The sequence below is a fragment of the Gouania willdenowi genome, chromosome 11, assembly GCF_900634775.1.
Source record: "Gouania willdenowi chromosome 11, fGouWil2.1, whole genome shotgun sequence".
NCBI lineage: Eukaryota > Metazoa > Chordata > Actinopteri > Blenniiformes > Gobiesocidae > Gouania > Gouania willdenowi.
In genome coordinates this window covers 7,478,373-7,492,677 of record NC_041054.1, presented here as the reverse complement: position 1 = coordinate 7,492,677, position 14,305 = coordinate 7,478,373, and the positions used below count along the sequence as shown (strand labels likewise).

Here is a 14,305-nt window from a genome sequence, read left to right as displayed (position 1 = left end):
TTTGAAACCCTTTTCTCATGCGTTTCCTATTCCTTTCACTCATTTTCCTCTCCACTCCCTGTTTCCCCCCTTCTTTGCCAAGTGTCTCTCATAGCAAAAGTTTATTAAATCTGAACCGTCGTTGGGAGTTTTCAGCATTATTGAGCACATGATGACAGAGAACACACAGAGGACAAGGTGCTGCATCTGCCAGTGGACAGATGTGAGGGAAAAGGGTGTGAAATAACCATAGACAAGCAATGTAAAAATGATCTGCAGATGAACGACAAAAAGGAACAGGAGGGAGGTTCAGGAAGGAGGCAATGGAAACAGAGAGAGGAGATAATATCAAACAGGTCCTCGTTAAAAAACACTTTTATTAACAACTTTTTAAGGATAAAATACGTTACATTAAGAGTTTTTTTTTTTTTTTGAAGCTGTAGCTTCTTTTCTGTGGAACAAGCTCTTTAGAGAAAAATCCAGCACTTTAAGGCTGACAGGATGATGAGGATGATGATGATGATGATGATGATGATGATGTTGATGATGATGATGAAGAAAACAATGCAAATAGACATGAACCGCCGACAAGTCTGAAACTCTCCTCATTCCCTTTCATAAACTCTAGTGCAGACGACGTCTCCAGCAGTCATTGTCTGAAAGAAGCAGGAAGAACAACTGTTTGTTTTTACATTTGAGCATTTTTCCACCCACATAGTAAAAAAAAATCTTTGAAATCATCAAATATTGACTCATACATTTATTATTGGCTGTGGCTATCCGTATGGTTTGCCGGATCAATATACCTACAATCTATCCATACGCAGCTGTCCTTATTGGCTAGTTTAGGTCACGTGATAGGTCAGTCATTGGCCAGTTTAGGTCTAAGACTAAACCTAACCGTGAAAATTGTTGCGATATAGGGTTATAACCTAACCCTAACCCTAAGACGCTACGTACTTGTACTTCGGTAAACGTACCAATAGCACCGGAGGTTGTCCGTACAAATAGACACTTTCTTTATTATTTCATCAGTGAAAGTCATGTTTTTTGGATTGTGGGAGCAAGCATGGAGAAAACCCACGCAGCACGAGGAGAACATGCAAACTCCATGCAGAAAGGACCCAAGTGTCCACCCCAGGGCTTGAACCCAAGACCTTCTTGATGTGAGGCGGACGTGCTAACCACTAAGCTTTTTAAGTTCTACCCTTTGTGAAAGGGGTTTTCTTGATTCAAAATGTAAACTATTTCAGTGCAAACTCAGCCTCAAATAGAAAGCATCAGAAGGTTTACACAACCGACTACGTCATCACATTTTGTATGGGTACATACGTGAAATTTATTCTCTGCATTAAGCCCAACACTGAGGAGGTAATTTACACTAAAAAGACAAACTAAACATTTCCCTAGAACAAAATAATTCATGGATGTTTTTTCGGTCTTACACAGAAAAATATGCACACACTGTCAGTGAGTGCAGACAAGTTTTATTTTTGATCTGATGTGGCCTACAACTCAGCTTTAGTGCCTCCTAGTGGCTTGATGGGTCTCATGTGATTGCATAGTCTGCATATAGACAGAAACGGCTCTGTCTCTGCACCTACTTTTAGATTTTGTTTCATAAATCCACAACTGTAAGCTCTGCACTTGATCTTCCTCTTTTCCTGACTCACTAACCCTGGCAATTTTGGTGTAATGTGCTTCCTGTTGGTCTACAGGGCTACTCTTCAACTTAAAAAGAAGGATCATGAATGTAAAAACATTACCAGAATGAGTTTTCCATCATTGGTCAGCTCTCGAGTCCATGCTGTCTTTGGACCATCTCCTTTCTGTAAAGTCTGTTCACAGCTGATCTTTCTGTCTGTTTCCCACTTGGGAAAACTCTGCAAGAAGTCACAGAAGAAGAGTTTAACATGTTTGACAATCTTTGGGTGCAAGCTTAACTTTGGTTTTGGTCACATAGTACATCTTAATGTCATGTCCTTCATCACTTTCTGAGCAGGCAGGAGGGAATTAAAAACAGAGCTCTGTATTCGTCACACTCAGCTCTGGACTTGCATCCTAACTGTTTCCATGTGTTTCTTTTTGTGCAGTGCTGTGGCGAGTAGTGCTGTCCTTGGCTATATCCTGGAATGTACTCATTGATATTCTACAGGCATGTGTTGAGCGTAGAGATGCGCACCGTGCAGGGACGCCCGTCCACCGTGGCCTCGTTGAAGGACTGACCCACGGTGAAGGTGACGTTGGTGGTTCGGACACTGGTGGACGTCTTAATGGACAGACTCTCTCCCTGTTGGCTGATTTCCACCGCTGGGCTGGAGGCAGCCGCCACCGCGATCTTCCTCAGGAACACGTTGACGCCTGACCACACAAACAGATGATCACACACTGGAGGCTGAGCTCTGGTGGTCCACAATAAGTTACTACCCCGGGCTGTGAGTTCCAGCTGTGGTTTTTGATCAATCTGTTTATTCGAAGCATGTTCCAGTTTCCACCCAGTGTCCCTTCCTACTGAGCTCAGACTTGGAAACAAATCAGAATATTTCTGCTGGTTGGGTTCACTGAGGCTACATCACCTGAAAACTACATTTACATCATTACTCACAGTCACAATATTTGGACACTTAGGCTGTGTTCGAAAAGGCATTCTCCGTACTATGCACTGCAAACTCAGTGTATGTACTGTCTACTATATACTATAGTATGGTTAGGATGATGACCGTTCCCACTGAAGTATACTGCTAAATTTCCCAAGATGCATTTGGACCCTACAATGAGAAAAACCTGAAGCACACTTTGAGGCTAAATATCTCTGTTGATTCGCCACTTTTGAAAGTTCTGAAAACATTTGAAGTCAGAAAGAGACCAAGTACAATATCAACATGTGCTCATTTGATCCATAAAACTCATGGAAACACATTTCATGCCGTCATTTCATTGTGCTACTGACAATACTTCCCGTTTTACAAAAGCGTTAAAAACGAATGGGAGACAAGAAGAGATGCTTTTGTTTTGAAAAGGAGACGTTTAATTTTTAGCTTGAAGCCAATCCTAGGATGATTTTATGTTCTGCTTGCAATGCATCATGGGGCGGTTGAGTATGACTATTGTGCCCACCGTACATACATTAAAAATGTCCCCATATAGTATACATCCGGGTATTTCTTGCATACTCAATCTTTTCATACTATCTAGTGTGAACGCACAACATACTCATTTTGACGTCAGACTTAGTATGAGTAGTACTTTAGGCGGCCTATGTGATTTCAAACACAGGGAATGGGTATGAATTGTGCATGAATGTTGGTGGTGGTCAGGTATGCACAAAATGGCAGCCACACTTCGGACAGCATGTTCCAGGGCAGCTGTGGCTGAATTGTAGTTTACCACCACTTGTATGACTGATGTGAGTGACTGATGTGAATGACTAATGGTTTCTGTATGTGCTATGAGTCTCCTTGAAAAAAGTGCTATATAAATCTAAGCCATTATTATTATTATTATTATTATTATTATTATTATTATTATTATAAAATAAAGATTTAATCGCCCAGAAAATGCTTGCACCAAGTACCATGATGACCCTGAGTGACTGACACATAATATGAAATATGAAATCTTCAGTTAAAGTTCTGCTACAGAACCACGCCTCATGCTACACTCACTGCTGCTCAAATAGAAAAACAAGTTTGGATGAACTACGGCACGCGGAATGTCTCCGCGCCGAGTAGCACGTACCACGTTCCCCGAGAATTCAGTCAAATGACTCAGTTCCAACAAGCATTAATGGAGGAGTAGTCATTTTAAAAACGGTGTATGTGTCAATGATTCTCTAGCACCAACTGTTGTAATATTTGACTCACAAATAAATGAGAAAAACAACTTTAGTGGAAATTGCCGAAAAGAAGGGGCCCCTAATCGAATTGTAACCGTCATATTTTTCTTCTCAGAAAATATCAAAGGCTAGTGTTAACCTAATGTACTTTTTTTGTCTTCAGGAGTAAACTGGGCTCTCTTGAGTTAAAGCACACATGATCTCACACTCCAACAGTATAGACAAGAGTCCAGGATTTTCTAGATGTGAAGCAGCGTTGCTAACCTCTGCCAAACCAAACAGGCCTCAATCCAGGTGCTACATTATTTTTGCTGATTAACAATAACTTTGTTGAAAAGATTGGCAGTGTGCACACAAGTGAGCTGACGTTATGGCTTTGTTGAGTTTATGTCACCTTAGAAACTAGATTTCAACTGTCTGGTTTTTCTTTTGATAATTCTGTTGGAAGAGGCCTTTTTAACCGTTAGTCACTCTCCTTTTTGAAATGATTCCTCTTATCATAAAAGGCCTTGGGGACATTTTCGTGCGAGTTAATCGCAAACCTTTGTGATCTCATTGAGGTGATTGTGTGTTGAGAGATTGCGTTATTGCACGCTTTCACCCATGGCACTAATTATGCTTTCATCTGATGTTGATTTGATTTTTTGGCTGCAAATCCTTTACGTGATCATAAGATTTGTTTTGAATACTTTGGGCTCAAACTAGCAGAGGTAAAGCCGGTCATACTGTATTTGACTCGTGGGCTGCTTGATGGAGCAGAGGATTTATCTGAAATACCGACACCAACTTCTCATTAAAATGTCATTGGGAAAGCAAAAGTTCTCATCCTCTCTGTAGCTAACTCAACACGTGCCAAGATAAAGTGGATAAAGTGAAGTAGACTTCTGTTGACTTTGTGTAGAGCAGCTGTTTAGGTTTAAAACTGGGAAAACTGTGGGAATGCAAACTCACATTGGTTTATCTGTGTTTCAACACTGTCGACACATCTGATTCAGTTCATAGCATATTAGCCGATGTTAGTGATGCCAACAGAGGCACACACACACACACACACACACACACACGCACACACACACACAGAAGGTGGGTCAGAGAGGCCCCTGGCAGTAAAGGAAAGTCAGTCTGAGTGCTGTCTGTCTGCTGGGGCCCACGTCAGGGCTTAGTTCCGTTTACACTGGCTTTAATTACAACCGCATGAGCAGAACCTGGCTTCAGATAAGTCTAATCAACTTTTTTTTTTCCCCTCCAAAGGCTATTTGTCTTTAGATTTTCAATGGACGCCTACGGATAGCCTGCGCTTGACCTCCTCTGCTCCTGCATCTCCACACCGGAAAGTGGTCCCAACTGGAGCTGGTGTGGCTTAACTAGACCAACAAAAACTAACCAGGAGTTTGCTTTGCAGGAAGGGAATTCAACCCATGTGCTCTACTTTAACAATGTTGTGCTCCAGTTCAAATTTCATACTTTCAGATAATATTACGGCGAACAAAAACAGAAATGAGGAGATATGCATACATTGTGAACAAATGTGGGTAATTATTCAGACAGAAAGCAACACACATCTGACTAAATGATCTTAATCGTGTAGAGCAAAGTTGTAAAAAAGACAACAAAAAGTGCATAAAACTGTTGATGAAGTAACTCAAGAACAATTCTCAATTCAACACTCAAAAAAAAAAACTATTCTAATGTATGATTTTGGCAACAAAGTATAAGTATAATCAAAAAATAAGGAAACAGATGAATGTACCAGCTGTTGAGTTTGTATCTAAAGAAAAGGCTGAAAATAATGGGATTCAACCCTCATTTTTAAACTGGCAACCTCTATGATTGAAAGTTTTGGGAATAAAATGAAAAAACAACATGAATTATTTTGGTTAAAGTTTTTGAACAAAAGGACGGAATCAATTACTTCTACCCACCCAAAGCTTTCAAAAGTTCCTCAAAGTTTTCTGAAGACTTCATGGTCCACTTTCCGGAGAAATCTGTGACTTGACCCTCCATTTTCCTGCAGAAGTAATTATTCCAGATGATAAACTACTGACTGCAGCTGCAGAGTAGACTCTACCCCTGGTCTCTGTCTGCCTCTCCGTCAACCAGTTCATGGAGTATATACTCTCCTCTGCCTCCGTCTGGGCTTCCATTCATTGGCTGACAGTTCCCCAGGAGCTGATGCTGGTCCAGCCAATGTAGAGGCTGCAGGCAGGGCGGGACTTTCCCCCTCTGGTTCTGTCTACTCTCCACCTCTGACAGCATGGTGACAGATTTTGAGACGAGCTGGAAAAATGCACTTCTAATAAATCCTTTGATGCCATGATGCAAACCAAGAGGGATGGGAATTTAATTATCGTACAACAAGTATGACAGAATGTAACGGATTCCCTAAATAGTACTGAGAGGAATCAAAAAACAGCCACAACAATTTGCTACAATGCAAACATTGAACATACCCTGATGAATTGTTGCAGATTGGATCTATATTGATGGAGAATACATCAATTATTCTTACTTTTTTAAATGCCACATGGCTTCTTTATTCCTGGCTATCAAAAGGCCACAATCCAACCTGGCGCCATGTGTTGCGGAATGTGAAACTAGAGCCGAGGTTTGGTGAGCTCGGGGTGAGAAAGGTGGCAATGACAGAGAAAAAGATAAGACACCCAGCTGGAGGAAACCATCCAGCCAATGAGAGGCCATCAACACCGTCACTCAATGAGAAAAAGGCACTGTTTCTTTTTTTTTTAATTACTTGTTCTGGCTTGTGTTTCCATCTCACCTGGTTTTCATTTAACTTTGAACTTGCTCGGTTTCACATTGGATGAGTTTTTAGACCATTACAAGGGAGCTGGAGCCACTTTTTCCTGCTTTCTAAAGCGTTTAGGCGGGATTCCTCCTCACCTGAGCAGGTGATCATTCCACAGGAACACTCATTTATTTCCACAGACCTCCCTCATCCTGCTCTGCATGTTTTTTTCCTGCAAGTGAAAAGCAGACAAGACTTGGAGACAAAAGGAAGTAGCCACCATGCTGTAAACACACTGCACTGACAGGTCTACACGAAAAAGAATCAATGACTAGAGTGCCACAGACAAATGGAAACAGTGAACATGAGCCTGCAAACAACCTGGACGTGTCACTACTCACCTGTGTGGAGAGCAGAGGATGCTAAAATCAGCTTTTATACATCAAACATTGTACTTAAAGGTGATGTACAGTAATGCAGTGTTTCCCAAACAAGGGTACGTGTACCCCTTATGGTTATTGAACACTTCTCAGGGGGTGCATGGAATCATTTTTCAATTTAACTTTTTAACACCCACCAAGCACCCAATGTCATTTAGACATTCTTTTTTGGGCTAAATCTGGACGATCCGTCTTAGCCTCGGTTTAGCCCAAATATACTGTAGCCATTGAAATTGGGTATTTTTTTTGGAACACCAAAATTGGTCCAAATTTAGCACCAATATAGTCATTGAAATTCAGTTATTATTTGACAGTCCAATGGGGGGTTTTTGACTGTCAAAATTGGTCCAAATTATTCAATTCAATTCAATTCAACTTTATTTGTATAGTGCAAATTACAACAAAGTCATCTCAATGTGCTTATCAAAATCTAAAATTCATAATAAGAAAGAAAAAACCCAACAAGAACCACATGAACAAGCATATAATGACAGTGGGAAGAAACAACTCCCTTTTAACAGGAAGAAATCTCCTGCAGAACCATAGACACTGAGTTGCTATTGGGCCTTCCAACTACTGTAGGTCCAATTTTTTTTCACAATATACCATAGTTGTTGAAATTGGGTTGTTATTAGTCTAACTTATTCCACATTTAGCACATTTGGTCCAAGTGTGGCCAAAAAACAGCCTTTGGAAATAGGACTTCTCATTTGGGGTAAGTAGCGCAATTATTTTAACCATTTTGTTTGAACTAATTTAGACAAAATTAGCTAAAAATAAATAAATAAAAAGAAAATGTATTGTAATAAGTTATGTTTGAAGTTGTTACTAACAACTTCAAACATAACAGCCCACAAACACAAACCAAAAATACAAATCTGATCCTGGTACAAGTCGACTACAAGGGTTCCTACAATTAGGTATGACATTTTGGGAAGGTAAGATATAACACTTTTAAATAATTACTTTGTTAACTTACAAAATTTATATTCAGTGCATAGTACTACGACCAGAAACCTTTCACCTTTCACTTTTGATGTTGTTAAAACATGGCAAAAATGTCTTTTCAACCATATTTTGCTGGGTCGGCATCATGTGGCAAATTCTTCAGCCAAAACATCAAAAATTGATGAATAGAAGGCTTAAATCTGAGTTTAATGTTGAAAAAAAGAGATAATGGGTGCATGGGACACAAAGCTGAAAAGAATATAGGACATCCTAGGTGTGCTACGAAGTGAAATTACGTCTTACTGTGCTAATTTCCAGGATTTAATCAGTGTGTGCTATCCTACGAAGCTCGCTTACATCTTACTGAGCTAAATCACCATGGTAACTTAGGCTGAACGACTAACCTGGTTGGCACCAGGTTTTGTTCTGGCTAGGATCTTAGCAAGTGCTAAAGCCCCGCCTTCTGACCAATCAGTTCTCTTAGAAAACAACCTGCTTATTGTTAGAAGATCCGGGTTGGTGCAGATCTGAATGCTGCGTTTAGGAAACAAAGATGACATCCTTTAGCAAAGATATTGATTTATATCTGATGGACTGATCTACAGTCAGCTGATGAAGTCTATGTCTTAATCCGTATGCGCGGATGGGTGAAGTCGTATTAATTAATTTATTCATTCATTCATTCATATGCTAGTGAGGCTGACCGCATCAGCAAGAACATACTACGACTGTGAAACAATGTGCTCTCATCCCAGTGTGTGTGTGTGATGAACAGGTCAACTTGAATAGAAAAATGTGTGCGTTGTAATAAAGTGAAACTGATCGCGTTGTCCGTTTATCATCTCATCCAATGGATTAATATCATAAATAATCTCACTCTTTTACACATTCACAGAGTTGGCAATTCGCTGCCAGCATTCCCTCCTGATGCACGCTGTACTAACACTGTTGCTCTTCGCTGTCATCATGGATTCAAATTCATTATATTTGTTTGAGATGAGAAGCTGTTCCTCCATTGTGAAAAAGGTTGGTCTGCCAGGTTCTCCATTGATTGGTCAGACGCTGCAATCTTTTTACTTCCGTAAATACTCAGGCTGAAAACACTTGGCTTAAATGAGCGTGTTGTTATCGACCTTTGTAGGACAGCTTCTCTCTGACAGGGAATGTTTGGTTAGTTGAAGCCGATTAACAGATTTTAATCCAAGATATAATTATCTAGCTTCATAGCATACCCCGGATCACCGTTTAAATTTGCGTACAAAAGGTAAATTAAAAAAGAGAAATTGGTTTAAATCCTTAGATCTCTTCCTAATAATTAAACTCAGTCTCTCTCTCTCTCTCTCGCTCTCTCTGTCCTGCTGTGTTTCTGCCAAGATAGATTCATTAGGTTGGGATGAGAGGAGCTGCTTCTGGAAACATGATGCACGACATTCACATAACAAAAGGAGCGGTGATGTTATCTGTGTGGAGCTGCCGGAGCATTCCTCATCCTGGCACCATGTAAATAAATACACAACCATAGAGAGTGGCAACAAAAACAAACACACTGGCTTTGTTGTGCAGACAGAAAGCATGCACACAAAAACAATTGTGCATGTAAAATATTGTGGCATGTTTGACCTCCAGCTGACCTCCGAGTGAGACCAGCAGCAGCTCAGTATGAGAAGGAATGAAGAAGAAAAGATCTGATGAAAGAATAACAGTGGACCAGAAAGGGCAAGATGTAGCTTTATAAATCACATTTCCTTTTAAAGAATCATGCACTTATTAATATATATATAGAGAGGAAATGGTTCAACATAATGAAAACATTTGTTCACAAAATAAATAAGATGTGTTCATGTGCAGGGTTTTAATTGAACCTGAGAACAGATGTGATTTCCTGTGAGACAACAGCTCACAACTTTTAACAACCAAACGGTTTTATTGAAAAACATCAGCAAAATGAACGGATAAATGCAGATAATACCCTAAATTAAAGAAAAAATCCACAAGAAATGTAGCTTTAATACCTGATAAAAGAAAATTTTAGTTTAAAAAACTTGTCTCAACATTTGATCAAGGGTGTCCCCCCTTGCATTGATGTTTTCCTGCATTGAAACAAAATGTAGCTTCTACAACCTAACAATAGTTAAAGGTGTTAAATGTTTACACGCAGATAAAGAATGATCTGTGTTACCTGTATAAAGACATGAGTAAGTAGTTTCGATGTTTATTTTTTCTTTTTTTTTCTTTAAGGTGCTTTTAGGGATGGATCATGAGGTGGTTAAAATTTGAATTTAAACACAACTCAAGATAGTTTTTTTTTTTAATCTGACTGAAAAGGTTTTATTTTCTTTAATTTTTTTTATTAAAGCAACGTTTTTTTGTTTTTTGTTTTTTTATTTAATTTTGTAATTTTTTGTAATTATCTTTATTTATTTCATTAAAAAAAACATTTAAATAAATACCTTTGGATCAATCTATTAATATTCAACCTTCTAAATATTTACAGATTTGTATATTTTGAAGCATTTTATGTGCTGTATTTACAAAATTCACAAAACGAAAGAGAAGAAAAAGTAATAATAATAATAATAATAATAATAATAATAATAATAATAATAATAACAATAATAATAATAACAAAAACACCATAGTTTTCAGTTTGATCAAATATCTAACATCTCATATTATTTATTTTCAAATCTAATTGTCATACCTATTTACCATTGCAGATTTGATGTGTTTCTTAAATTTTAGGAGAGTTCCTGACTTTTATTTATTAATTTATAACAACACAAATATACCTTCATATAAAACACACTTCCTTCGTCAATCTAAAAACACAGCATTTATGGATATCTATCCAGATGTTGAGCAGTGCGTCACCTAGCGGTGAATCACTGTAATATTTATTGGTCCGGAACCTTTCATAGGTTGTAGTTTCTCATCGGATGAAGTTCCGGGTGAACTCCTCTCAATATGTCGAGACATCTCCGTTTCATTGCGCGGACAGTGATGGTCCAGGATGGAAACGTAGACGCTGCTTACAAGAATCTGACCAGGTTAAACACGTGTTTTAATCATAAAAATGTGGCTTTGGCTTCATGTTTGCTTTTCTTCAAACAGGACTTACGTAAGATAGCATTTAGCTTTCCGCTCAATGTCACGGTTCTGCGCATGCGCTGGCCAATATCGGCCTTAGAAACACAAAAACAAATTATTTCCGTAATTAAATTGATGTACATGTTATATTCCCTGTCTTGTAGCCAACACATAATTGTAAGAAAAATTCACATTTTGGCTGTAATGAAATGTACAGTTCTGATAAATGAACGCCTATCTTACAAATTAGAGGGAATAAAAGTGATCTAATCGATTGAATGTATGCCTAAATAAGTCAGCGTTGTCATGACTGCAACACAGAACGACATATTAGATTATAGAATCTATATAAATAACTGATCACACGCTACATGTTTTCATGAAGTTTTGGAAAGTTCTGGAAATACTGGAGCTAAAAATAACATCTCAACCTTATTTTGTTGAGCAAATAATCTTTAATTCATGTGACCTAAATTTATCTGAAAACAAATAGTCTCTATCAGCTTTAGCATAGTTCTAAATGTTAGCGATAGGGCTGAGCAAAAAAAAATAAAAATCGATTTATCGAATTTGTAGATTAAACTATTTTTATTTTGCAAAGAATATTGTTTTAAAAAATTTCGTTCATTTTTTAAATTTCTCCCACCACAGTTTTTTCAGACCCTCTTTGTTTACCCTTTGAGTAGGTTATATGTGTGCCACAGGCATGTTTAATGTTTTATTCACACTATGCTGAAAAAATAAGGGAAGAGTTTATTATATTTTTAATTGTAATTTTATATATTGTAAAATATGTAGTTATCTGATTTGTGTAAATCAGAAAATTGAAGCTACTGTGAATTTGCTGTTGCACTTTTGCTTACACCTGGGTTAAAACTTAAAATTGTTGAATGACAGAACCTCATTTACTTTTTATTTAGGGATTGTTCTATGCATTTTAACTCTTGAGGACAATCACAGCAATAGAGTTGCACTTTTGACAATATATCTGATGTCTGGAGTCATTTCTAAGTGCATTGAGGGAAAAAAATCCAATCGGTTTTTTTTTTTCGGCAAAACCTCTCAGCCCTAGTTAGCGATGATCAAATCCATTTTCTATTTCTGAAAGGAATAAGCAAAACATTTCTGACTTGTTTCACAATCTTAGCAGTTTTACACATTCATTGTAATTATTAATCCCAGGTTTTATTATATTCTTCAGTGTTTGACCAACTGTTTCCTGCCCCCTCCAGGGTGCTGAGTCAGGATGGGATTATCGACTCAGCGAAGCGCAAGCGCTACTATGAGAAGCCCTGCCGAGAGCGCCAGAGGAAGAACTTTGAGAGGTGCAGGCGTATTTATCACTCGGAAATGGCCAGGAAGATCGCCTTCATCTCCAAGACCAACAGACCTGATCCCTGGCTGGGCTGCTGAGGAGACGTTAGCACTGTACGCCCATCAAAGACACTGAAGCCTGATTCACATTGTGTAAATGTTACATCTAATGTATCTTTGGACATGGTGACATGAGCGACATGTATAATGTATTGTGTTACTAACATTTGGGAGATAAAGGCGTCATTTCTGAAGCAAGACCACAGTGTGTTTATGGCTGTTTGCATTTTCCATTCAAATAAACGGAAGAAAAAACTCTCAGATGAGCATCAGGTTTGCATTTGGAGTCTTTATTATAACATTCATGTACTTTCTTTGTTTAATTATGTTTTTTAAAACAAAGCATTCATTTCTACAGCAGAGAGGGACAGCTTTGATCACAGTGAGAGCCACAAAAATGGGATTTTATCTGATCCAAGGGCCACATTATCAAAATTCATGTCAGCATTTAGAAAAATACCCAATCTGAGCTTTTGTTGTCATTTTTGTTTATATTTTTTTAATTATTTTTTGAGAGTTTATGTAGTTTTGTTATCAACTTGTATGTTTTTTTCTTTTGAGTTTTTATTTATTGTTCTGTGTTTTTGCAATAGGTCTATTTTGGAGATTGTCTGTGTTTTTCAGGAGTTTTTGTGTTTTCTATTGTCATTTGGCATATAATTTTCTGTTATTTTTTTAGTGCTTTTGTAGTCTTGTATTTATTTGGTGAAGTTTTGTCTATTTGTCATTTTGTACATTTTTCACTTTTTTGTTTGTATTTTTGTTGTTTTGTGTGCCTTTTTTTAGTGTATTTTGTTATTTTCTTTGTTTCTTTTTTGTGTTTTTGGAGTCTTGTTTTGTCTACTTTTGTTGTCCTTTTGTGTATTTTTGGAATGATTTTATGTATTTTTGTTGTTCAGTGTGTGTCTTTTTATTTCGGTATTTTTGTTGTCCGATTGTATATGTTTTTGTAGTCGTCTTTGGTGTAGTTTTGAATTTTATTTATTTTTTTTATCTGTGTATTTCTCTGTCATCCTGTGTGTTTTTAAAGCAATTTTGTGCGTTACTGTTCAGGATCCTACCATAATTAGCCCGAGGGCCGACTGTTGCACATGTCTGTTGTACAGTGATCACACTGACAGGGCCCATACATGCAGAGGATGCATTAAAGCTTAGGCAGTGACCTTGTTTACTGGAGGAAGACTGGGAAACGTGGGAGATGTTTTTGTGTGAATGGGCACTTGGTTGAGCAGCAGCTCACTGTAGCTTAATTCGAGGTCACCACTGCCCAGTGTGCTCCTAATGTACACTGATAGAGATGGTGTCAGCTGCCTATTACTAACATCCGTCAGGCTGTGAGGGCCACAGTGGGAAGCTTTAATGTGTGCAATGGCTTCACACAGGGGAAGTTAAACAATTTTCACTCCACTGAATGATTTGGAAGGTTACCAGGTCAGTTTGATTTCCTGTCCTGTGGTTTTTGGACCGAGAGGAGCATTATGACCTATATTTTACACCAAAAGAGACTGACTATCCTCGCTGAAGCCCATAGTAATGGATCAGTTCATCATCTATAACGTTTCCTTATCTCAGGTTAAACATTTGATGAGACCTGTCGAGAGTGAACTTTTATACTTTTTTGAAAAAGTTACAAAAAAAAATAAGGAACATGGAACAATATTGTGAATAATAAACTGTTACACAATAGGATAATGCAAACAGGTTATGTTGCCATTGGTAACCAGCAAAAGAAACAGGGTTTTCTGGAGCTGGGGGAACCCTTATAAGATCATAACAGTAGTCAAGGAATAGGATTGATTATTTTCATGTGCATTATTATACAGATCTATACTATAGAACAGGGTTCTCCAACTTTTTGGATCCAAGTACCCAAGCCCCAACCATATCTTTGTTATATCT

General features: G+C 38.1%; 2 protein-coding genes across 2 annotated transcripts; one reads left to right on the top strand and one right to left on the bottom strand.

Annotated features, from left to right (window-relative positions):
• Positions 1-338: 338 nt before the first annotated feature.
• Positions 339-5,983, bottom strand: crabp2b (cellular retinoic acid binding protein 2, b). Its single transcript, XM_028461335.1, has 4 exons — positions 5,737-5,983; positions 2,162-2,340; positions 1,746-1,862; positions 339-635 (listed from the first exon to the last, which is right to left on the bottom strand). Exons 1-4 carry the CDS (start codon positions 5,816-5,818, stop codon positions 585-587), a joined length of 429 nt encoding a protein of 142 aa, XP_028317136.1. The 5' UTR covers positions 5,819-5,983; the 3' UTR covers positions 339-584.
• A 4,872-nt stretch (positions 5,984-10,855) lies between these two features.
• On the top strand, positions 10,856-12,678 carry mrps21 (mitochondrial ribosomal protein S21). The gene is made up of 2 exons (XM_028461467.1): positions 10,856-10,992; positions 12,265-12,678. Exons 1-2 carry the CDS (start codon positions 10,910-10,912, stop codon positions 12,443-12,445), a joined length of 264 nt encoding a protein of 87 aa, XP_028317268.1. The 5' UTR covers positions 10,856-10,909; the 3' UTR covers positions 12,446-12,678.
• Positions 12,679-14,305: the final 1,627 nt, after the last annotated feature.